The 26609-nt window shown below is 44.6% G+C and overlaps 1 protein-coding gene across 1 annotated transcript; it reads right to left on the reverse strand.

Moving 5' to 3' along the window:
* Positions 1-2601: 2601 nt before the first annotated feature.
* On the reverse strand, positions 2602-25239 carry LOC148686081 (uncharacterized). The gene is made up of 4 exons (XM_088668972.1): positions 22268-25239; positions 20121-21604; positions 11858-11860; positions 2602-7194 (listed from the first exon to the last, which is right to left on the reverse strand). Exons 1-4 carry the CDS (start codon positions 22299-22301, stop codon positions 5659-5661), a joined length of 3057 nt encoding a protein of 1018 aa, XP_088525098.1. The 5' UTR covers positions 22302-25239; the 3' UTR covers positions 2602-5658.
* Between the last annotated feature and the right edge of the window lie 1370 nt (positions 25240-26609).

The raw sequence follows: 26609 nt of genomic DNA on the forward strand, positions 1-26609 counted from the left end.
ACTCCGAATCTGCTTTTTGTTGGGTGACCTGATTTGTATTGATTTTTTATATTTCTGACTGATGCTCTGTGATCTGCCTGTTGCTCAACTGCAGGGTATTTTCACACACACACACACACACACACACACACACACACAATCACACTCTTGTGGGTTGGGGAGGGGTCCTAAGTTCCTTCCTATTCCTGGGGGTCCTGTACCCAGGGAGGGTCAGAACCGAATAGGGGATTTTTCTGAACTGTTCAGACAAGTTTCTCCGTAGGACTGTGACCTTTGCTGGCCCCTTGAGTGTCCTCAGAATCCCCAAAGGATGATCTGGGCTGCAGGAGCTGCAGCAAAGGGATGGGGCAGCCCAGAAAATGCCCCCCCCATCTCACCTGGCTGCTAGGTAGGAGAGCAAGAGCCAGAGGGAGTTGTGCAGGAGCTGAGCTGGAAGATGAAGACACAGAGACCGGCTTCCTCTGTGCCGGAGCCAAAGCTCTGAGCAATGGAGAAGCAAGATCTGCTGGGGGTGTCAATGCTGCGGGACCCCCCCCCCCAAAATAAAGAATTCTCCGCTCAGGTTGTATAGATGAGTAAATGAAACCACCCGCCCTAAAGACACCCCAGTCTCTGCTGACCTTGGTTCCAAGGAAAACGGTCTCTGGGTAAGCTAGGATTCATGATTGTTTCTAAGAGGGAACTAAAGGAGAAATTTACCAAGAACAATCCAATCTGATTAAGCCAGACTGGATGGCTCAATCTATAGGATTCTAACGAATCCATCAACTCGCTTCCAGTAATGTGCAAGGGAATGTGCTCTGCTAGCATGAGTGAGGAAGGGCCATTTATCCTCTCCTATGATCCACAACATTCCCACACTAAAGCAAACAAACAAAAACCCTTCCATCTCATTTGTGCCTTTGTTCCAAATATGTACCGTCTTTCCCCCTTTTTAAGACGTAGGCATAATATAAGCCATAGCAGGATTTCTAAGCAATTGCGCGATACAAGCCATACCCCGAAAATAAGACATACTGATAGACCCTTCACCCACTAGCAATAACCCCCCTCCCGCCAGCCAACTCCCCCCCCTAAAAATCTCTCCCCATTTTGCTGTCGTTCCACAGACACGTATTTCCTTTAAAAGCTTGTAAAAATGCACCGAACAGCCGTAGCTGCTGGCTGCCAAAGCCTCGTGATTTCCCTTTCCCGTTTCTGAGAGCATTTTTTTAAATAAAAGGATCCAAAAATATTTTTTTAGCCAAGCTGTGTAAGCTCTACTTGGTGAAGGGGAGAAAAGTGGGGTGGGGAGGAGATGAAGGCACGAGGAAGAAAAGAGGGGCGATTGAAGAATGCAAAGGCTGTTTTCCCTTTTAGGGAGAGACCTCCGTGCGCGCGTCTGTCTCTCTCTCTCCCCCCCCGTCTCTCTCTCTCTCTCTCTCTCTCTCTCTCTCTCTCTCTCTCTCTCTCTCTCTCTCACACACACACACACACACACACACACACACAGCCCACCTCTCGCTTCCCCCCACCTTTCCCTAAATTCCCTTCCATTCAATGCATGTTGATTTCCTCTTAACGGGAATCTCCCATGTCTGATTGTTGTTTCCTTGCTTTTACCGAAGGCATAAGGCAGCCTTTTAAAAAGCCTGCTGCAGTTTTCTTTCTACCTTATGCTGCTTGGTTGTCTGTGGAGCTGCCCCTTTAAGGATTTGTAAGTAGTTTGGATCGCAGTCCTTGCCTTGGGGACTTTTTTTTATTTATTAAGGACTTTTTCCTTCGCTGTTTGCGAGCTGCTAAACGGAGGCTGCTCTACACAAAAGTTAAACTGCCGGTCCTAACAACACGTGCTTCCTCACCTCGCTGGCTCAATTGCTTCTCAATTGCTACCATTTACCAAGTCAGCAATCTTAATTGCTGCTTAGCTGGCTTCTTTGTTCTCAGCAGGTAGCTTCTTTGCTATCAGTGACTGCAAAGTGCTACGTTGTTGGAACATCAGACTGTTGGAACTTAAGTCTTGGGCAGCTGGCTGGTAGAGATCCTTGCTTGCTTTACGTATAGGCTACTGCTAGGACTGTATCACACAGATAGATTCCATTATACTGGTCTAGATTTAAGAAGCTCCAGTGTAGCAGATTGCTATTAAGTGAGTCCCCACCTTGGAGGAGAGAGAGAGCAGCCCTTCGCGAACATCCCAGGGCCGGGGAGAGAGGGCTGCACACCTCCCTTCCCTCAGACTCGTAATAAAAATACCAGTAAGACATGCCACCAAAAATAAGCCACCCTGTGGTTTTTTGAGAAAAAAAAGTAATAAGACGGTGTCTTAAAAAGGGGGAAACACGGTAACCAAGTGTGAAGGGTGTCTTTTATCAACAGCCCCCTGTGAATAAGGAAATGCCACCTCCATTGACTCAAAGAAGACACAAGGGAATCTGCTCCGGTGTCCCATGAGGTCTGTGGGGCCCTTAAAGAAAGAGGAGCCATTTCTGTGCCCTGAGCCCCCAGAAGGTCAGCAGACCTCCCTGCGAATCCTGCGGAGCTGAGCTCCTCCCTCCCCCCCTCTTCTCCAGGGCCACTTGTTAGAAAGCCAAACCATTGCAATCAATCATTCTGAAAAGATACTGTTTTTCTTTCGCATTTATTGCTTCACTTAAAACATTAGTATAAAGTACATAAAAATAATGACACAAACATAGAGGGAAAATCTAAAATATTCTATCCTATTTTTTTCTGCATTATTAAATCTCTCTGTATAGTGATTTGTCTTCACCAAAATTAAGATGAAACAGGCATGATGATGCCATTGGGCCACTTTGCATACAGCCTTGAATATTTGCTTAATGAACAAGAAGTGCAGTTTAACATGAAGAAGCGACATTCGTTGGAACTTCCCTTCCTGGAGAAATGAGCCCGGCTCCCTCCTTGGGGTCTTTTGGCTGGCAGGTCAAGACTTCCTTGTCCCAAGAGGCTTTTGGGAAGTGACGGCTTTGCATGAAAGCGCTGGTGACATGCTGCTTCTGTGGTAATGTTCTATAGGCTTCCAATATACCAGATATATCTATGAATTACATTAATATGCAATGGTTTCTTAAATTCTTACACTTTCCCCATGTGCTTGGCTGTTTCTGTCTTAACTGTAAGCTGCCTTGAGTCCCTCTCAGGGAGAAGGGCAGGATATCAACATGTAATATGTTTAGAATGATGGTTTGAGTAAAAATTAAGGAACTTGGCATGCAATCCGAAGGGCCCCTGGGACAAATCAGATCAACTCCTCCTATGCTGGAGACAAGAGATTTTATCTCAGAAGCAACCTCCCAACTTCTGGCTCCTCCAATGCGTTGCGTCTCCTTTCCTGGGAGATCCAACATCATCAGGCCAACAAAAATGGAGAGCATTTGAAGGTCCACCACCCTCCCTGACACACACCCAAACTGGAGATATCAAGTCACACTCTTGAGTAATATAACCCCTTTCATATTCCCCTCCGCCCCATCTTTGGCCAGGGAATTGGAGGAGCCAGAAGTTGGGAGGTTGCTTCTGACATCAAATCTCTTGTCTCCAGCATAGGAGGAGTTGATCCGATTTGTCCTAGGGGCCCTTCGGATTGCATGCCAAGTGCCTTAATTTTTACTCAAATCATCATTCTAAACATATTACGTGTTAAGAGTTTCAGCCTACTGAATTTTAAGGTATATCTTTTTTCTATTTGAGAAAATAGGGTATCAACAATACAGTATACTACGAATAATAATAATTCTGGTGCACATTGTTGTATAAAAACAGGGACTTTTCCAGATGGTCTCCTAAAGGAATCGATTGTTGGTCTGGTGTAGAAGTTATTTAGCTTGCTCCTCTTCAGCTAAAGAACTAAGAGGAATATTCCTAGGAAGCTGCCTTGGACACAGTCAGTCCTGTGACCCATCAACCTCAGCAGCACCTGCACTGACTGGCAGCAGCTCTCCAGGGTTTTGGGGTGGGGTGGGGACACATGCCCAGCCCGCCCCCCCCCCCGAGATGCCGCCCAGGGTGGAAATTCTGAATGCAAAGTTGATGGTCCAGTCCTGTGTTACAGAGACCCCTAACCTGCCTGGGCGGATGTGGGGATTGTCTCATGCCTCCGGGTTCTGACAGAGCAGCATCACCTCTCAGGAGGGGCCAGGTGGGCCCAGGTCCAGGTATGTAGGGGGGGGTTTGCCACGGTGACAAGGATCCACCCTCCTTTGTGACCTCTCTTGCTTCTCCCTTAAAAGCCAACGACTTGCAAACGGTCATTGTGGGTTAGTAGTGAGGTGAGAGGAGTTAGTGGCAGTTGGCGGAGATTAGGAAAGGAATTCGGTTTATTATTTTCTCAGTTTCTTATTTTGCTTCCTTTTTCATTTAATACTTTGATTTGGTTAAGTTTTATTTAATTCTTTTCATTTTTATTTTAACACTTTTTATTTTATTGTTCTTTATTTTAATATTTTTTATTTTACATTTTTATTTTGTGTACATTTTGCCTATTTTGTATATAATTTGTATACTGTATATTTATTCTGTACATAGAGGGGTAGTTAGAGTTAGATTAGGGTTGGGGCTGGGGTCAGAGTTAGGCTTGGATGGGCATTTTAGATAGCTAGTTTAGAGAGGAGGTTGGGATTTTTTCCTGGACGAAATGGGCAGGCTGTAAGTAGGATTCCTTCCCTTTCTCTTGGTCTCTTGGGGGTGTGGTGTGAGTCCTGGGGTCCCCTGCACCGCCTTGACTCTCTGGAAATCAACCAACCTGTCTTCTCCATAGAGCTCAGCTCCTCCACACTCTTTCCCTGCCTTCCCCTTTTCTCTCCCCTCTTATCACCCACTTTTATTAGGACATTCTTAGCCCACTTTCCTCCCAGAATTTTTACCAATGATAAAAAGGACTGCTTCTTCTGTCCTACTTCACCTGGGGATTCTCTAGTGGCAGGGGGATGACTGGGAATGGAGTGGGGGGAGGGGGAGGGTGTTAAATGAAAGAATAAATATAATGAAATGGATTAATTAATTAGGATAAATGAAACTGCTAAAGAGGATTATAAATTGAAAATCAGTAAGGGGGGAGGGGAAGTCCATAAGACAATGATTAGAAAAATTGACGTTTAAAAATTAGATTTGTATTGTTTGTATGTTTTTTGTTAGATTTTTTGTTGCTATGTGATATATTGTATGTTTTTATGTTTATTGAGTTTAGTTGAAAAACTGAATTTAAAAAAAAAAAGAAAGAAAGTGGGTGCTGGAGTCTGAAAATTAATATGGTATAACTTAATAACTACGAGGTAACCAGAACTGTAGTAGGAATCATAGGATTAATAAATAGATATAGTGAACAACACAACAATAATAAATAGTACAGTAGGTAAAAGAAGATCAGACACGGATAGAGGGAAGCGTGAAGGATGGGAGGGGGAAAGGTTTTTTTCTTTAGGTTTGTTTGAATATATTGAATATATATTGTTTGTTTTCAACTGTTGGGTTTTCCATCTTGTTTTGTAACACTTAGATGTTTGGGGGGGTGGAGTTGGCGCCTATTCCCTACACCTACAGGTCTCAGGATGGTTACAACATAGAAACACAACATAAAAACACAAAACACCACATTTTAAAAGGGCATTAGATGTCAATCAGCCAACCTGGTTAAAAAGGTGCTCATTTGCCTGGCTCCTAAAGCTGCATAATGGTTTTTCCGACCTTGATATGGATTCTTTGATGGTAACTGAGACTGTTGCTGTGACTGAAGCTCTTTCCACATTCGAAGCACTGATAGGGTTTCTCCCCTTTATGAATTCTTTGATGGGAAGTGAGAGAGGAGCTCTGACTGAAGCTCTTTTCACATTCCACACACTGATAGGGTTTCTCCCCTGTATGAATTCTTTGATGGGAAGTGAGTTTGTAGCTCTGACTGAAGCTCTTTCCACATTCCATGCACTGATAGGGTTTCTCCCCTGTATGAATTCTTTGATGGGAAGTGAGAGAGGAGCTGTGACTGAAGCTCTTTCCACATTCCATGCACTGATAGGGTTTCTCCCCTGTATGAATTCTTTGATGGGAAGTAAGACTGTCCTTCCTACTGAAGCTCTTTCCACATTCCACACACTGATACGGTTTCTCCCCTTTATGAATTATTTGATGGGAAGTGAGAGAGGAGCTCTGACTGAAGCTCTTTCCACATTCCATGCACTGATAGGATTTCTCCCCTGTATGAATTATTTGATGGGAAGTAAGACTGTCCTTCCTACTGAAGCTCTTTCCACATTCCACACACTGATATGGTTTCTCCCCTGTATGAACTCTTTGATGGGAAGTGAGACTGGAGCTCATACTGAAGCTCTTTCCACATTCCACACACTGATAGGGTTTCTCTCCTGTATGAATTCTTTGATGGGAAGTGAGACGGTGGCTGTGACTGAAGCTCTTTCCACATTCGAAGCACTGATAGGGTTTCTCCCCTTTATGAATTATTTGATGGGAAGTGAGAGAGGAGCTCTGACTGAAGCTCTTTCCACATTCGAAGCACTGATATGGTTTCTCCCCTTTATGAATTCTTTGATGGCAAGTGAGAGAGGTGCTCTGACTGAAGCTCTTTCCACATTCCATGCACTGATAGGGTTTCTCCCCTGTATGAATTATTTGATGGGAAGTAAGACTGTCCTTCCTACTGAAGCTCTTTCCACATTCCACACACTGATACGGTTTCTCTCCTGTATGAATTATTTGATGGGAAGTGAGACGGTGGCTGTGTCTGAAGCTCTTTCCACATTCGAAGCACTGATAGGGTTTCTCTCCTGTATGAATTATTTGATGGGAAGTGAGACGGTGGCTGTGTCTGAAGCTCTTTCCACATTCGAAGCACTGATAGGGTTTCTCCCCTGTATGAATTCTTTGATGGGAAGTGAGTTTGGACCTCTGACTGAAGCTCTTTCCACATTCCACACACTGATAGGGTTTCTCCCCTGTATGAATTCTTTGATGGGAAGTGAGTTTGGAGCTCTGAGTGAAGCTCTTTCCACATTCGAAGCACTGATAGGGTTTCTCCCCTCTATGAATTCTTTGATGGAAAGTGAGAGAGGAGCTGTGACTGAAGCTCTTTCCACATTCCACACATTGATAGGGTTTCTCCCCTGTATGAATTCTTTCATGGGAAGTGAGATAAGATCTCTGACTGAAGCTCTTTCCACATTCCATGCACTGATAGAGTTTCTTTCCAATGAGATTTTGTTGTTGGGAAGTGGAATGGGTGCTATGACTGCAGCTTTCTCCACAGTCCAAATTTTTACGTGGCTTATCCTCTCTTGGGATTTTGTCGTGGTCACCTTTGTTCTTGATTTCGGATCCATCACAATCTGCAATGGAGACAAAAAGGGATTAGAGCCTCAGGAACAAATGGAGAAGAACTGAAGGGACTTGGGTGTGTGTTCATTACCTGTGTTATTTGTCATTAACCAATATTTTTATTATTAGATTTATTATTAGTTGTTGAATGTTGCTTTGTTTGATATACAGTAGTGGCTCATAACACCACTTCTTTTGGAGTAATATAAAATTATATATCAATTGAATGGTAATTGAATCAAGAATGCAATTCAAGAAAGTTTGTTCAATTACCTATATTCTATCAAACATTATAGCCAAATAACCAGAAAAAGGAAGCACAACTTGCTTAGGTTTACTTTTGTCAGTGTGTTATGTGGTTGCCATCAAGTTGGTTGGTTTTTTGTGTTCTTTCCTTTAGTGAGGTTGTAAATAATAATAAAATTATAGAAATGGCAAAAAGAGTTGACTGGCCACCTAGAAAGTGACGTAAAATAGTACTATTAAGTGAACAAGGCTACAGTAAGGAAGAAATTACAGTATATGAAAGATTGGGGGAAACTTAACCAAAGCTGGCCTTTCTATATTTTTGAAGAGGTATAAGGAGACTCAGTCATTCCAATATCAGACTAGTAAAGGTAGTAAAAGGTGCACAAGTGACGATCGAAGGATGGAGAGACTGTCCCTACGTGACAGAAGAAAATAATCTGGGTGTATACAAGATGACATGGTGTAATGTAATGTGAAGATGAGTGCAAGGACTGGTCTAAATGTTAGAATTCTAAGGACAAAGCCATTGTTAACTCTCAAGCAAAGGTTGAAAATATTAAACCCATGTTAACTGGACAGTGGAACAATGGGACAAAGTTATTTGGAGCGATGAGACCCAAATCTCCTTGCTTGGTAGTGATGGCATGAAATACGCGAGGAGAAGAATCAGAGAAGATTTACATCCTACTTGCATTACACCGACTGTGAAACACTCAGATAGTGTGATGATCTGGGGTTGTATGGCAGCAAAAGGTGTGGGCAGAATTTGTATCATTTATGGGAATGTAAATGCCCCTAAATGCATGAATGAAATACTTGAGCCCAAATTGAAGCGTTCTGCAGGTGATCTTTTCCCAGATACTGAAGCATTTATATATATTTTCATGAATACTTATTTATTTATTTTCTATTTCAACAGGATTCAGCTCCACATCATGTTGCTGCTGTATGGAAAATGTGCTTTCAAGAGTAATCCTATTCCACTGCTGGAATGGCCTGGGAATAGCCCAAATTGTTAGTAAGAAGCAATCCAGCAATAAAGTCCAATTAACAGAGGCAATAATTCAGCATTGGTTTCACATTATTATAGCTGCAGAACTAAAAACTTGGTTCACTTCATAAGAAGGTGTTGTAAGGCCGTAATTAAAGCTAAAGGTTAACAATGGTTACCAAAGGTTTCATGTTTTTTCTTTATGACTGCTGTTATAATAAACACTCCTTGTAAAATTTCTTGCATTACATTCTTTATTTAATTATCTTTCTACTGATATATAATTTTATATAATATATAATTTTATGGTTTGACTCCACACATGTGGTGTTATGAGCCATCAAACCTCAGAAATACCCTTTTCACAAAAGGTTTCCACAATTTTGGCAGCTAGTATAAGTTGTTCATTTTAAAGTTAATGTTCTTTTTATATGGGATCAGATTATTATTATTATTTATGTTCCATGTTTATATATGTGTTGGAAGCCACGAGGAGTGGCGGGGCAACCCAGCCAGATGGGCAGGGTATTAAAAACATTATTATTATTATAAAGTGGCAGCTCGATTTAAGAACAGTCTTGTTTGGGAAAAGATTAAGTTTGTAAACCAAGATACCACTGTATTACTATCATCATCATCATCATTACCACTGCTACAACTTCCTGAGATTCAATAAGCCAAGCTCTTCTCTGGGATGGATTTTGTTTGGCCCAGTCATAGCATCCCCTCCATCTCCAATGTCAGTCATCTCTTTGGTCAACCCAAGATGGACAGGAGCAAAAACAAAAACATAGAAATTGAAGCTACTTATCTTTCCTAAAAATTCTGAACCTGACATTGAAGATGGCCTTGGCAGTTCAGAGCAGCCCAATCGTGATAGAAAAATGAATAATTTCAGGAAGATTGTTTAAAGAAAAAACTGTAATTTACTGTTTATTGCGGGGGTGTTAGGTTCCCAGGTGATATAGGGGGCGCTGTTGAGCTCTGTGAAAATATAGGAGGTTGGTCACATAGAGGTACTAGCTGGCCCTGTACGCGTTGCTGTGCGTTAGTCTGTGAGATGGAGGGTAATAGCCTCCCTTCAGATCCCCCTGAGCCTCAGAGTCCCCCTGAGCAGAGGCGAGATACTGTGGAGAGGGCAGGTTTCATCCCTGTGTCTCCCCCTACCCTGTTGTGACCCATTACCTATCTCTGCCCTCTATTCGGGCCCCCATCCCCCCCATGCAGGCCCCTACCTCCACTTGGCAATGTTGGGCCTTGTTGCTGCAAAAGGCCTGTTTTCAGTTGGTTTGGCCTTCATGGATGTTTGTGAGTGGTGGATCTCGTGGTGGAGGCGGGGTTTGTGCGTGTGGTGTAGATTTCACAGGAAGGGAGGGGGTGTACTGTGGGAGGAAATGCACTTGAGGGCGCTGTTTTACTTTGTTGAAAAAGAGGTTTGTACCTGCGAAGGTGCGATATGTGTGTGGGTTTTTTCTCTAGGAACACTCGGGGAGTGGCCGGGATCGTTGTGGCAAAATTTCAGGACGATTGGTCAAGCGGTTACGGAGAAAAGTAGAGCCCACAATTTAATGATTTTTACATTTATATATATATATATATTAGGGTTTTTAACTATGGCAAGTTCTTAAAGAAATGGGAGTGCCGGATCACCTCATCTGTCTCCTGAAAAATCTCTATGTGGGACAAGAAGCTACAGTTAGAACTGGATATGGAACAACTGAGTGGTTCAAAATTGGGAAAGGGGTACGACAAGGTTGTATATTGTCTCCCTGCTTATTTAACTTATATGCAGAATTCATCATGCGAAAGGCTGGACTAGATGAATCCCAAGACGGAATTAAGATTGCCGGAAGAAATATCAACAACCTCAGATATGCAGATGACACAACCTTGATGGCAGAAAGTGAGGAGGAATTAAAGAACCTTTTAATGAGGGTAAAAAAGGAGAGCGCAAAATATGGTCTGAAGCTCAAAAGCAGAGACATCACCTTGCCGACAAAGGTCCGTATAGTTAAAGCTATGGTTTTCCCAGTAGTGATGTATGGAAGTGAGAGCTGGACCATAAAGAAGGCTGATCGCCGAAGAATTGATGCTTTTGAATTATGGTGCTGGAGGAGACTCTTGAGAGTCCCATGGACTGCAAGAAGATCAAACCTATCCATTCTTAAGGAAATCAGCCCTGAGTGCTCCCTGGAAGGACAGATCGTGAAGCTGAGGCTCCAATACTTTGGCCACCTCATGAGAAGAGAAGAATCCTTGGAAAAGACCCTGATGTTGGGAAAGATGGAGGGCACTAGGAGAAGGGGACGACAGAGGACGAGATGGTTGGGCAGTGTTCTCGAGGCTACAAACATGTGTCTGACCAAACTGCGGGAGGCAGTGGAAGACAGGAGTGCCTGGCGTGCTCTGGTTCATGGGGTCACGAAGAGTCGGACATGACTAAACGACTAAACAACAACAACAAATATATAGATTTTGTTGAATTTCCAGGCAGATATGACGATCCCACAGGGAGCCTTACCAAGAGAGGCCACGATCCCACGATTCTCCTCCATGGCGTCCTTATGCAAAGCTCTCTGGTCAGGATCCAGCAAAGCCCACTCCTCATCCGTGAAACGAACAGCGACATCTTCAAAGCACACTGGACCCTGAAAGAAAAAGGGAAATGTCCTCCTCTGAGACAGCATCAGTATGATCTGCTACACAATCCTCTGTTGTTTCCTTCCTGGAGAGGGGGAGGAATGGGGGGCAGGCCCCGTGTTGCAGCAGATGGGGCTGGTTAGGTGAATCCAGGCCACCATTTGTTCTCATTTGTCCACTGCTTAGAAACCAATTTTAGTATTCAGTGCTCAATCTAGAAATAAAATAAGCCTATTTTGGATGGCCATCTGTTTTGGATGATCTAGCAGAGATTCCTCCAATGCAGGTGATCGCCTGGCTCTGAGAGACAAACAGGGAGGGTGGCTTCTGGCAAAAGGAGAGGGAGCCACCGGTGGATCCTCCTTATCTTGACTCACCTCTGCCTCTCCACAGCCCCTCCTTCCACTCACCTTCCTCTTCTGCCTCTGATTCTGGACTGTATTCTGCCATAGAGTCTCCCAGCTCACTAAGCCCTGTTACCCCTTCAGCTTCTGACACCTCCTCTTCACCCTCTGACCGCCCATCTTTCCTCTACCTCCACTACCTGGGCTATATATATTTCTATATTTTTCACTTTTTATTTTCACGGCTTTTTGCTTTTTGTTTTGTGTTTTTATTTATATTTTCCGTGATTGTCTGTTTGCTATTTACCTCCTCTTCCCAGGCTTCTCCCTCTCCCCCCTCTGACCGCCCATCCTTCTTCTACCTCCACTTCTTGGGCTCTGAGCCATCTTCCCTTCCTGGTTCCCCGGCTGCTTCCTCCCACCATTCCTCTGTGCCCAACCAGTCCATGACATTGCTCCAGCCCTCGGCCTCTGTCCCCACAAGGCAGCATCCCCTGACCTGATCTGGTTCCGCAGCCACTGCTTCCCTTCTGCCCCCATGAAAAGACGGATCAGGAGGTCTTGCCGGCATCATTCTGTCACCTGCAAAAAAAAAAGGTAAGCAGGATGCCAGGAGTGCCTGCTTCTCTCACAGGTGAAAAAGGGCATCTCTAACTACAGATGGGCCTTTGAGAAAGCCTTACCTGCTGAGAGCATTTGGACGTTTGTGCCCATTTATAGAATCATAGAGTTGGAAGAGACCACAAGGGACATCCAGTCCAACCACCTGCCAAGCAGGAAACACCATCAAAGCATTCCTGACAGAATGCTGTCCAGCCTCCGCTTAAAGACCTCCAAAGAAGTAGACTCCACCAGCAAATTCCACTGTCGAACAGCTCTTACTGTCAGGAAGTTCTTCCTAATGTTTAGGTGGAATCTTCTTTCTTGTAGCTTTAATCCATTGCTCCGTGTCCGCTTCTCTGGAGCAGCAGAAAACAACCTTTCACCCTCTTCTATATCACATCCTTTTATATATTTGAACATGGCTATCATATCACCCCTTAACCTTCTCTTCTCCAGGCTAAACATACCCAGCTCCCTAAGCTGTTCCTCATAAGGCATCGTTTCCAGGGCTTTGACCATTTTGGCTGCCCTCTTCTGGATACGTTCCAGCTTGGCAGTATCCTCCTTGAACTGTGGTGCCCAGAACTGGACACAGTACTCCAGGTGAGGTCTGACCAGGGCAGAATACAGTGGCACTCTTACTTCTCTTGATCTAGATGGTATACTCCTATTTCATATGTTTGCTGTGCAGAAATACATCTCCCCTCCTCTGGACCCTTGTTCCCAACTGTCTCCTCCCAAAACAAGATAAAAAGAACCCTCAGATGAGTTGGAAAGCAAACACAATGAGACAAAATAGAGAAAAACCACCTTCCTCCTTACCCAGTGGCCTCTCTCTGGTGTCCAACGGAGGCCTCTCTGCCTCACAGGAATCCAGGTCCATTTCTGCAAAATGATCCTTTCCCTGAAAAAGAAACAAGGATTCAAAACAGAGAATGGGGAGAAATATTTAAAAGAGAATGTCAAAGACTTGAAGGGTGTGAGTTCTCATTCCATGGATGCTTTCCCAGAAAACGGATGGGCCATCAGTAGACCATTATGGGATGTTCTCTGTCCTGTTAGGAGCCCCTTGGGAGTATCCAGAGGAAAGTCTCTCTCACCTGCTTTCTCTCCTCTGCCTGACTCAGGAGGAAACCTTCGGCCAGGGCCACTGCCTGGGAACTGGTCTCTGCTCCGCATTCCCTCACCCAGCTCTCCATCTCCGGGGGAAGGACAGCCAGGGACTGCTCCAAGATCACCAGGTCCAGCATCTCAGCTTTCGTGTGCCTTTCTGGCTTCAGCCACTGGTGGCAAAAGTGGTAGAGTCGGCTGCAAACCTCTCGGGGTCCTTTGGCCTCCTGGCAGCATAACTGCCTCAACTTCTGGCTCTGCACCTCTGAGCAGAGGGTGTCCTCCTCACCCAGGATCTTCTGCACTGAGTTTTCCCAGAATCCCCCACTGCTCCCAGTTTGGATGGCATGCCCTCTTCCTACTTCAGGGCCAGCTGAATCTCGCTCATCCATCTGTGCTCTCAGGAAACCTCTAAGAGATCAGAAGGAACCCTTTGGTCTTCTTCCAAGTTCTGTCCGTCTTAATGAGAAGCTCTAGCAAATCCTACAAAGCAAATACATTGTTCTGTTACAGGATTCGTAGGACAGGGAGGGGAATGGTTCCTTGAGCAAGCATGGATGAGTCTTGCTGGGAACCAAGGCTGGACTGCACCACATCCCAGACCATGAGCTCTCTTTTTGAAACTAAAGAGGAGGAGGAAGAGGTGAAGAAATAAGTCTCTAGCCTTCTGGCAATGCAAAATGTGGAGGCAACTGAAGGGATTTCTGTGAGATTAATCAACCTGGTTTCTGCTGCCTTCCAGTCAATGCGTGAAGTCAGAACCGAATGATAAGGGAATCATTTGTATATTGTGAAAAATGGATGCTCTGGGTGCGAGGGATTGCTGCAGTGGCCTCCAAGTGGAGCTGCCCTTGGAGACAACTGGGAAACTGGTTTGTAATGCAGCAGCCAGACTATGGGCTGGGATCCCTCTCTTTATCCCTGACCTTTCTCTCCCACCTTTTATTCCTTCCTCCACGTGGGTTTTTCTTTGTCCAGTCCACCTCCCCGTCCAGCTTTGGTAAACCATTTGCACATGACGCTGAGCGACGTCACACACAGTTAAAGTCCTAGGGACTCCTTTGTTTGAAGAAGGGAGATTTCGGGAGAGTTTGGGATCCTCTGATCTCCAGGAAGGAGAGCCTTGCACACCTCGCCCCCCGCTCCCTGGCTGGAAGGACCCTCTCCTCCCTGACTTGGGTTTGTCCCCCCCCCCCCGTCTCCCCATTGCACCCTCTGGGGGGGAGAGAGGAGACTCACCCGATCATCCCAGGAGTGAAGGGACAGCGATGCAGCCCTTGCAGGAGAGACACCAAAGCAACACTCCCCCCCTTCCTTGCAGGAAAGGACTGGGGAGGGAGGGGCCTTGGCTCTGGAGGACCTGCCCCCCTTGCTTCCTGTCCTCTCTAGGAAGGCAGCTTGGTTCCCTTTAACCCTTGCAAAGCCGAGTCCACCCAACTCAGCCCCCTCTCGCTTGGCAAAACCTCGGCTCTTTATTTTTTATGGATTCAGGAGGGGCAGTTGTCCCCCCTGGTTACGCCAATGCCCAGATATCCTTTTGGGGATGAGGCTCTTGGTTGGACTCTTAGATAATTCTTAAATTATCAAGCTTTCCCCATGTGCTTTGTTGTGATGTGGGGTTCGTGATTTCAGCTGGAGACGGTTCTCTAGTAACACTTCTTTATTCAAGCAAACCAGACTGAGCTCTGAGGAGAGGAAAGCTACATTTATCTGGACAGGGCACTAGCTAGAAAGGGATACATTTTGGAGGGAACAATATCAGGCAATCCCAGTGCTGCCTTTTGGAGGGAACCAAGAAGACAGAGGATCCAAATACTGTACAGCAGTTTAGATGAACCAATAATAGCTGTACCCTCTGGAACCAAAAGGCAGTTACTTTACCCTAAAGCAAATGCAGACAATAGTGATAGAGATATAAAATACTTTGACTCAATACAGAACAGCTTAGCTGTTTCTATCTAAGAAACAGCTTATTCCTTGTTTATTGTGTTATTATCTCCCATTGGTCTGGACACTATTCTGTTGTTGCAGCCTGAAATAGCATGAGCTTTCCCCCCCTGCTGCATCACACTCAGATTGACAAATGTTTAGCTTGTGGTCCACTAAGACCCCTAGATCCTTTTCACATGTACTACTGGCAAGCCAGGTGCCCCCCTCCACCCCCACCCCACCCCTCTTATATTGGTGCAGCTGGTTCTTCCTGCCAAAGTGCAGAACCTTAGATTTTTCCCTATTGTATCCTGATTCTGTCTTCTTTCCCACTAGCTCCTCCTCCCAGTTTGGATGGGGAACAAGCCAAGGGAAGGAAAATGTCTCCGAGTTATATGCTCAGGTTGTGTATATATGCAAATAAAACCACGTATCCTGAAGACTCCACAGTCTTTGCTAACCTTCGTTCCCAGAAAACTAAACCCCGGGTAAGGAGAAGCCCCCCTGGAGTTTCTTCTTGCACAGAGATTGGGGTGCTGGGTAAGAAAAGGACACACCCCAGAGGTCAGAGCGACGGCGGATCGTGGCATCTCAAATGGCAGTGGTGCCCTGTAGGATGCCAAATTCTTGTGCCGCCTCCCCCTTGCCTCACACTTTCTGTTCAATTTCATAGTTATTGCGCCCCAGAAGCTGTGCACCCGGTGCAACGAAACTGGCCGCGTTCCAGTTCTACCAAAAATAGAAGGCGATGCATTATGTAAGATGAGTTTTGAGGCTCCAATCAAAGAGCTTGCCATTGGAAAAAGTAGGAGAAGATTGTCCAATTATAAATAAATGGGAAGTATTTTATTTTCCGGTTTATTATTGTATTATTGTAGATGCTTTGAAATATATCAATATATATGGAGCAAGCAACATCTTTTAAGTGCTCTGGACCCCTAAAAGTCTTAATGTGGCCACTGCCTGATGCCAGAAACCCACCGCATATTCTTAAGATTCCCGACCTTCAAAGCCTCACCCACACAGCAGTGCAAAAGGAATTTAAATGCATGGAATTTGTGTTATTCTTTCATTGTTTTGAAAAATTAGCTGACTCCGAATCTGCTTTTTGTTGGGTGACCTGATTTGTATTGATTTTTTATATTTCTGACTGATGCTCTGTGATCTGCCTGTTGCTCAACTGCAGGGTATTTTCACACACACACACACACACACACACACACACACAATCACACTCTTGTGGGTTGGGGAGGGGTCCTAAGTTCCTTCCTATTCCTGGGGGTCCTCCTACGATCCACAACATTCCCACACTAAAACAAACAAACAAAAATCATTCCGGTAGCACCTTAGAGACCAACTAAGTTTGTCATAGGTATGAGCTTTTGTGTGCATGCACACTTCTTCAAATAGACTGAAAGAGAAGTCACCAGACCCTTATGAATAGTCAGAGGGTGGGGAGGGGTATTACTCGGAAGGGTGGTGGGAATGGGTGGTTGGCTGATAGGTGTGGTAAACCTGTTGATGGCTGTTAATGACTGCAATTGGTCTTACAGGAAAAAGCAAGGGGTGAGGTGCTAAAGAAAGCTTGATCATGTATAATGAGATAACCCAGTGTCCTTATTCAGACCAGGTCTCTCCATGGTTTTAAGCTTGGTAATGAGTTGCAATTCAGCAACTTCTCTTTCCAGTCTGTTTCTGAAATTTTTCTGTAATAAAACAGCTACTTTGAGATCTTGTATTGAATGTCCTGGGAGACTGAAGTGTTCTCCTACTGGTTTCTCTGATTCCTGATGTCAGATTTATGTCCATTTATCCTTTGGCGTAGGGTTTGGCCTGTTTGTTCAATTTAGAGAGCTGAAGGGCACTGTTGGCATTTGATGGCATACACAATGTTAGAGGATGAGCAATTAAATAGTCCTGAGATGGTATGTCCATGCACACAAAAGCTCATACCTATGACAAACTTAGTTGGTCTCTAAGGTGCTACTGGAAGGATTTTTTTAATTTTTGTTTTGACTACGTCAGACCAACACGGCTACCTACCTGTAACTATTCCCACACTAAGATACTGAGAATCTAAGTGCCTTCAACCCCTGGAGTCTCATTTGTGCTTGTGTTCCTAATACGTAACCAAGTGTGAAGGGTGTCTTTTATCAACAGCCCCCTGTGAATAAGGAAATGCAACCTCCATCGATTCAAAGAAGCAACAAGGGAATCTGCTCCGGTGTCCCAAGAGGTCTGTGGGGCCCTTAAAGAAAGAGGAGCCATTTCTGTGCCCTGAGCCCCCAGAAGGTCAGCAGACCTCCCTGCGAATCCTGCGGAGCTGAGCTCCTCCCCCCCCCCTCTTCTCCAGGGCCACTTGTTAGAAAGCCAAACCATTGCAAACAATCATTCTGAAACGATACTGAAGAAACGGTATCTGAAGAAGTGTGCATGCACACGAAAGCTCATACCAAAATAAAAACTTAGTTGGTCTTTAAGGTGCTACTGAAGGAATTTTTTTATTTTACTTCGATCCAGACCAACACGGCTACCTACCTGTAACCTGAAACGATACTGTTTTTCTTTCTCATTTATTGCTTCACTTAAAACATTAGTATAAAGTACATAAAAATAATGACACAAATGTAGAGGGAAAATCTACAATATTCTATCCTATTTTTTCTGCATTATTAAATCTCTCACTATAGCGATTTGTCTTCACCAAAATTAAGATGAAACAGGCATGACAATGCCATTCCCTTCCTGGAGAAATGAGCCCGGCTCCTTCCTTGGGGTCTTTTGGCTGGCAGGTCAAGACTCCCTTGTCCCAAGAGGCTTTTGGGAAGTGACAGCTTTGCATGAAAGCGCTGGTGACATGCTGCTTCTGTGGTAATGTTCTATAGGCTTCCAATATACCAGATATATCTATGAATTACATTAATATGTAATGGTTTCTTAAATTCTTACACTTTCACCATGTGCTTGGCTGTTTCTGTCTTAAGTGTAAGCTGCCTTGAAGAGTCAGCGCCGATTCTTCCGGTCTACTGGTCTACACTTCCGGTCTACCACGCAAGTTGAACGGCGAGGAAACCTCGAGCTTCGAGGTTCCTGGCTGCGTGGAGAAGGGAGACCCGCGAGAGCGATGCAGACTCCCAGAAGAACCCCAGATTGAGAGTTCTGGGGTTGTGAGAGCTCAGCAGTGCCCCGAAGCGACTCCTCCACTGCCCGGTAAGCTCTTTTGGAGCCCCAAGAGCCAGCGGAGTGGAAGTCGCGGGAGCCATTTTGAGCACATCACTACCTCCACGGAGCGAAGCTCCGAGCCGACAGTCTGCATGCGGCAGATTTTTCCTTCAAAAAGAAGATTTGAACAAATTGGATACCGTGAGTAAAAGAAAGATCTAAAAAATCGAAATTGGAAAATTGGCCACGGGAGGAGATTTAAAAGGGAAGTCGATCTCCTCCGCTGAGTGTTCTATAACGCAGTTAACTTGTCTGAATATTTAAAGGCTTTCTCAGTGCTGGACCTAAGATTTATAAAATATGAAGAAGATTAAAAAATGAGATTTGGAACCAGATCGAAAGTGACTTTATGTCTTAAGGCTTGGAATTATAAAAAGCACCATTTCCTGCCCTGTCATTTGCATGAAACTTGAGAAGATCAGCATGATGGAGGATAAAATATCTGACTTTGAAGATTATGAAAATCAATTTTGGGAAATAATTTTGGAACAAATTCTGGAAATGAGAGATGAGATGTGTAACTGCAATGGAGAAACACCAACCCCAAGGGAGAATGAAAAGATCCAAGTTGAAACATCATTAGATTTAAACCTGGAATCACCAGACTTGAACTTTGAATCATCAGACTTGAACCTTGAAATAACAAAGGAAGAAGAAGAAAAGACATGGATCACTGTTCCACCAGTGGGAGGGGGGAGCAGGATCTGTGCCTGATCCAAAAGTCCCTTAAAGAAGAACCAGCATGGAATGCTGCCCAACCAGTGAGAGGGGGGGCAGGAAGCATGCTGGTGACAGAATGTGTTGAATATGAAAAAGGGAAGAGGATTTAAGGGGGGGAATGGAAAGAAGTGGGTAACAGTTAAAAAATTGGGGAAGCAGCAGGTGATGAAGAGGGTAGAGCAGTGGTTGGAGTAGGTCAAAGTGGGAGTGGGGTAAAAATTGTTAATTTGATTTAATTGGACTGATAAAGATGGTCTGAATCTGGAATGTTATAAGGAGCTGGCTGGAACTTCTGGAGATACTGATTCCAAGGGAGGGGGGGGCGAAATAGATTTAACTGTTTTGATTTTGAATAGATGAAGTAGAAATTGATTGCATGGATATTTTTGGGTTCGAAATACTGGCTTTGGAGAAAAATAAAAGCTAAGGGTAGTTGTTATATTTTTTAAAACTAGGTTTGTGAGTAAATTGGGAAGAGGAATAGTTGGAGAATATGAAATTAGATTATTTAAGTTTAAGTGAAGAGGTTTAATGTATTGTTAAATGTTTAAGAAATAAGGTATGTTGCATGATTTAAGAGATATTGAGAAAGTGTTTAAGATTAATGAAAATTACATGATTTAGTTATAATAATGGACTCAATGAGGGAGATGTGAAGAAGTCTATAATTTAAGATTATATTTTTTCTTTTTTATTCTTTCTGTTTCTGTTTCTTTTTTGCTTGTTGTTTTTGTGGTTGTTTTTATATATTTTTATGTTTTTTTTAAATGAATTAAAAAAATTATTTGAAAAAAGACGCCTATGTCTTTAAGAGTCAGCGCCGATTCCCCATACCCACAGGTCTCAGGATGGTTACAAATGAAAACACAACATAAAAACACAAAACACCACATTTTTAAAGGGCATTAGATGTCAATCAGCCAAAGGCCTGGTAAAAAAGGTGCAGATTTGCCTGGCTCCTATAGCTATATAATGGTTTTTCGGACATTTGTATGGATTCTTTTATGGGATGTGAGACTGTTGCTGTGACTGAAGCTCTTTCCACATTCCATGCACTGATAGGGTTTCTCCCCTGTATGAATTCTTTGATGGGAAGTGAGGTGGCCACTCTGACTGAAGCTCTTTCCACATTCGAAGCACTGATAGGGTTTCTCCCCTGTATGAATTCTCTGATGGGAAGTGAGAGCGCTTCTCCAACTGAAGCTCTTTCCACATTCCACACACTGATAGGGTTTCTCGCCTGTATGAATTCTTTGATGGGAAGTGAGATGGTGTCTCTCACTGAAGCTGTTTCCACATTCCATGCACTGATAGGGTTTCTCCCCTGTATGAATTCTCTGATGGGAAGTGAGTTTGGAGCTCTGACTGAAGCTCTTTCCACAATCAACACACTGATAGGGTTTCTCCCCTGTATGAATTCTCTGATGGGAAGTGAGTTTGGAGCTCCGACTGAAGCTCTTTCTACATTCCACACACTGATAGGGTTTCTCCCCTGTATGAATTCTTTGATGGGAAGTGAGAGAGGAGTTCCGATTGAAGCTCTTTCCACATTCCACACACTGATAGGGTTTCTCACCTGTATGAATTCTTTGATGGCAAGTGAGAGAGGAGCTTGTACTGAAGCTCTTTCCACATTCCACACACTGATATGGTTTCTCCCCTGTATGAATTATTTGATGGGAAGTGAGAAAGGAGCTGTGATGAAAGCTCTTTCCACATTCCACACACTGATAGGGTTTCACCCCTGTATGAATTATTTGATGGGAAGTGAGATGGTGGCTGTCACTGAAGCTCTTTCCAAATTCCACACACTGATAGGGTTTCTCCCCTGTATGAATTCTCTGATGGGAAGTGAGTTTGGAGCTCCGACTGAAGCTCTTTCTACATTCCACACACTGATAGGGTTTCTCCCCTGTATGAATTCTTTGATGGGAAGTGAGAGAGGAGTTCCGATTGAAGCTCTTTCCACATTCCACACACTGATAGGGTTTCTCACCTGTATGAATTCTTTGATGGCAAGTGAGAGAGGAGCTTGTACTGAAGCTCTTTCCACATTCCACACACTGATATGGTTTCTCCCCTGTATGAATTCTCTGATGGGAAGTGAGATCGGTTCTCCAACTGAAGCTCTTTCCACATTCCACACACTGATAGGGTTTCTCACCTGTATGAATTCTTTGATGGCAAGTGAGAGAGGAGCTTGTACTGAAGCTCTTTCCACATTCCACACACTGATATGGTTTCTCCCCTCTATGAATTCTCTGATGGGAAGTGAGAGAGAAGCTCCGACTGAAGCTCTTTCCACATTCCATGCAGTGATAGGGTTGCTCACCAGTATGAATTCTTTGATGGGAAGTGGAATGGGAGCTCTGATTGCAGCTTTCTCCACACTCCAAATTTTTATGTAGCTTCTCCTCTCTGGGGATTTTGTCGTGGTCACCCTTGTTCTCGATTTCCGATTCATCACAATCTGCAATGGAGACAAAAAGGGATTAGAGCCTCAGGAACAAATGGAGAAGAAGTGAAGGGAGTTGGGTGTGTGTTCATTAGCTGTGTTATTTTTCATTAAACAACATATTTATTATTAGATTCTGATGAGTTGTTGAATGTTGCTTTGTTTCATATTCAGTAGTCGTCAAAATTGTGGAAGACTTAACATAAAATTATATATTAATGGAAAGATAATTTAATCAAGAATGAAATTCAACAAAGTTTGTTCAATTACCCATATTCTACCAAATGTTATAGCTAAATAACCAGAAAAAGGAAGCGCAACTTGCTTAGGTAGACTTTTGTCAGTGTGTTATGTTATTGCTATAAAGTTGGTCGGTTTTTTGTGTTCTTTCATTTAGTGAGGTTGTAAAACATAATAAAATTATAGAAATGGCACACAGAGTTGACTTGCCACCCAGAAAGTGATGGGCAAGTGGCGATTGAAGAATGGAGAGACTGTCCCTATATGAATTTAAATTTACTGTAATTTACTGTTTATTTGGGGGGGGGTGTTAGGTTCCCAGGTGTTATAGTGTTATGGTGTCCACTGTAGAGTTCTGTGGAAATATATGAGGTTCATCACATAGAGGTATTTTGTTGAATTTCCAGGCAGATATGACGATCCCACAGGGAACCTTACCAAGAGAGGCCACGATCCCACGATTCTCCTCCATGACGTCCTTATGCAGAGCTCTCTGGTCAGGATCCAGCAATGCCCACTCCTCGTCCGTGAAAGGAACAGCGACGTCTTCAAAGCACACTGGACCCTAACAGAAAAAGGGAAATGTCTGAGACCCTACCTGCCGCAGACTGTCTTGCCAGAGTGGTGCATGCTCTAGTTATCTCTTGCTTGGACTACTGCAATGCGCTCTATGTGGGGCTACCTTTGAAGGTGACCCTGAAACTACAACTAACCCAGAATGCGGCAGCTAGACTGGTGAATGGGAGCTGCCGCCGAGACCACATAACACCGGTCCTGTAATACCTACATTGGCTCCCAGTACGTTCCCGAGCACAATTCAAAGTGTTGGTGTTGACCTTTAAAGCCCTAAACGGCCTCGGTCCAGTATACCTGAAGGAGCGTCTCCACCCCCATCGTTGTGCCCGGACACTGAGGTCCAGCGCCGGGGGTCTTCTGGCGGTTCCCTCGCTACGAGAAGCCAAGTTGCAGGGAACTAGGTAGAGGGCCTTCTCGGTGGTGGCACCCACCCTGTGGAATGCCCTCCCATCAGATGTCAAAGAGAAAAACAGCTACCAGATTTTTAGAAGACATCTGAAGGCAGCCCTGTTTAGGGAGGCTTTTAATGTTTAATAGATTATTTTATTTCATTTTTCTGTTGGAAGCCGCCTAGAGTGGCTGGGGAAATAAATAATTTATTGTTGTTGTTGTTGTTGTTGTTGTTGTTACTACCGCCCACAGGCAAGCCATAGCTTTCTGACGTCATGCCCTCGGTCTCACCTTTGGCTTTCTGAGTCGTCTCCCGTGCCCTTTCTGTGACCTTTGCCTTCTCTTGGAGAGGCATGGCTCACTTGGTGGAGCAAGTCTCGCAAATATCAGAGGAAATCTAAGTGTCAGCTCACGATGTAAAAGTGCTAAAGGTCAGACTGTTCCTAAACGTGTGCATATTGTGCATATTCCTAAAAGGAGCCTCTGCCAAGCTAGCAATCAGCTTGGTTATGCACAGCTCACCTGCAATAACTCCTCACTTGCCTGCTTTACTTCATCTGGTGCCCAACGTGGGGCTAGTTTTACACACTTCGCTCGGCAAGAGCTACGGATCCCGGTGAATATACGAAGGAAGGAACATAAGTATGGGGAGTTCCCTTTCTGCCCAGCAATTGCACCATCGTGAAGATCTCCATTATTTGCTTGTACAAACACGGCATCCTTGATCTTGCAAGGCACTTAACGCTCTCTTGCAAGCAATCGATGCACGTTGTCCCTGGTAATCCAGAATGCGGCAGCTAGACTGGTGACTGGGAGTGGCCGCCGAGACAGGAATGCTTTGATGGTGTTTCCTGCTTGTCAGGGGGTTGGACTGATGGCTCTTGTGGTCTCTTCCAACTCTACGATTCTATGATTCTAAGACTTGTGTCGAGCTACTAACCACAGCAAAATCTGCAACAACTGTGTTAGCAAACTCCTGAGCATACCTGGTGGGCGTCTCGCCCTTTGTAGCTCCTTCTGAATTGCACACCTGACCCCCCGTCCTCCACTGTATCAGTGTAATTCTCCTTAGTGCACCTGCTGTTTATAACAGCAACAGACTTACTATGTAAGTCTCCAGCAATGGGGTTGCCTAGGAGAGCTGGACCATGAAGAAGACTGATCACCGAAGAATTGATGCTTTTGAATTACGGTGCTGGAGGAGACTCTCGAGAGTCCCGTGGACTGCAAGAAGATCAAACCTATCCATTCTGAAGGAAATCAGCCCTCAGTGCTCACTGGAAGGACAGATCCTGAAGCTGAGGCTCCAATACTTGGGCCACCTCATGAGAAGAGAAGACTCTCTGGAAAAGACCCTGATGCTGGGAAAGATGGAGGGCACAAGGAGAAGGGGACGACTGAGGACGAGATGGTTGGACAGTGTTCTCGAAGCTACGAACATGAGTTTGACCAAACTGCGGGAGGCAGTGGAAGACAGGAGTGCCTGGCGTGCTCTGGTCCACGGGGTCACGAAGAGTCGGACACGACTAAACAACAACAACAAATTTACAAACATAACACCCCAGAGATGAAGGGTTTTCTAGCTTCCTCAGGCCTTAATCTTTCCATTGATTATAGTTCCTTTTTGTAATCTAACCCTATGGCTTTGTATTTTATGGCATGAATTCTCTGTTCACACTATATTGTTCTGTCCCTTTAAATGGTTTTTAGCCTTTTATGTATTTAACGCAGAGAAATTTACACTTTGTATCAGCTTCTGCCGACCTTGAAGATTGTATGCAATGCTCGAGCTTTTTAGCCGGTGCTTAACTCTCTTATATTGTTCCCATTGGTGAGTATAAGGAATTGTCTGTATAAATTTTTTAGATTGTTATATGTAGTAATTGATTGAATGTATTGTATTTCATCATTGAAGAAAGAGCTTGTTCCTTTGAGGAAACTGGAGGTTCAACAGTGAAATGGGAGGATTTTCAGCTGGCAATCCATCAGGATAGAGAAGGACAGTCGAGGAATATTGCTGGAAACAGAATACCATTGAATACCAACTATATACTTACCCGGAACATTTCTGATTCCCAAGTGAACTACTGAATTATAGACTGATAGAGATTAGTAGTGTTTATGCACCATTGAATATATGCGTCAGGCCATTGCATTTGCACATATATTTTGCAAATATTCTTTACACTGTTGCCATAATATATTTATATATTTTCCACTGTTTACTGTCATGGCTTTTTGCTTTTTGCTTTGTGTTTTTATTTATATTTTCCGTGATTGTCTGTTTGCTATTTACCTCCTCTTCCCAGGCTTCTCCCTCTCCCCCCCTCTGACCACCCATCCTTCTTCTACCTCCACTTCTTGGGCTCTGAGCCATGTTCCCTTCCTGGTTCGCCGGCTGCATCCTCCCACCATTCCTCTGTGCCCAACCAGTCCATGACATTGCTCCATCCCTCGGCCTCTGTCCCCACAAGGCAGCTTCCCCTGACCTGATCTGGTTCCACAGCCGCTGCTTCCCTTCTGCCCCCATGAAAAGACGGATCAGGAGGTCTTGCCAGCATCATTCCGTCACCTGCAAGAGAGAAAAGGTAAACAGGATGCCAGGAGTGCCTGCTTCTCTCACAGGTGGAACAGGGCATCTCTAACTACAGATGGGCCTTTGAGAAAGCCTTACCTGCTGAGAGCATTTGGTCGTTTGTGCCCATTTCATATGTTTGCTGTGCAGAAATACATCTCCCCTCCTCTGGACCCTTGTTCCCAACTGTCACCCCCAAAACAAGATGAAAAGAACCCTCAGATGCGTTGGAAAACACAATGAGACCAAATGGAGAAAAACCACCTTCCTCCTTACCCAGTGGCCTCTCTCTGGTGTCCAATGGAGGCCTCACTGCCTCACAGGAATCCAGGTCCATTTCTGCAAAATGATCCTTTCCCTGAAAAAGAAACAAGGATTCAAAACAGAGAATGGGGAGAAATATTTAAAGGAGAATGTCAAAGACTTGAAGGGTGTGAGTTCTCATTCCATGGATGCTTTCCCAGAAAACGGATGGGCCATCAGGAGAGCATTATGGGATGTTCTCTGTCCTGTTTGGAGCCCCTTGGGAGTATCCAGAGGAAAGTCTCTCTTACCTGCTTTCTCTCCTCTGCCTGACTCAGGAGGAAACCTTCGGCCAGGGCCACCGCCTGGGAACTGGTCTCCGCTCCGCATTCCCTAACCCAGCTCTCCATCTCCGGGGGAAGGACAGCCAGGAACTGCTCCAAGATCACCAGGTCCAGCATCTCAGCTTTCGTGTGCCTTTCTGGCTTCAGCCACTGGTGGCAAAAGTGGTAGAGTCGGCTGCAAACCTCTCGGGGTCCTTTGGCCTCCTGGCATAACTGCCTCAACTGCTGGCTCTGCACCTCTGAGCGGAGGGTGTCCTCCTCATCCAGGATCTTTGGCACTGGGTTTCCCCAGAATCCCCCACTGCTCCCAGTTTGGATGTCATGGCCTCTTTCTGCTTCAAGGCCAGCTGAATCTCGCTCATCCATCTGTGGTCTCAGGAAGCCTCTAACAGATCGGAAGGAACCCTTTGGTCTTCTGCCAAGTTCTGTCTGTTGCAATGAGAAGCTCTAGCAAATCCTACGAAGCAAATACATTGTTCTGTTACAGAATTTGTAGGACAGGGGAAAATAATGGTTCCCTGAGCAAGCATGGATGAGTCTTGCTGGGAACCAGGGCTGGACTGCCCCACATCCCAGATCATGAGCTATCTTTTGGGGGGGAAAGAGGAGGAAGAGGAGAAGACATCATCATCATCACTTTTAATTTGTATAC

This window comes from Zootoca vivipara, chromosome 4 (genome assembly GCF_965207765.1).
Source record: "Zootoca vivipara chromosome 4, rZooViv2.hap1.1, whole genome shotgun sequence".
NCBI lineage: Eukaryota > Metazoa > Chordata > Lepidosauria > Squamata > Lacertidae > Zootoca > Zootoca vivipara.

Excerpts from the sequence above, each read along its gene's own strand:
- LOC148686081 (XM_088668972.1), bottom strand. The coding sequence starts at position 22,301 with ATGGAGGAGAATCGTGGGATCGTGGCCTCTCTTG. Across the intron at positions 21,605-22,267 it reads TGGGATCGTGGCCTCTCTTG|ATTGTGATGAATCGGAAATC; the intron begins GTAAGGTTCCCT and ends TCTCCATTGCAG.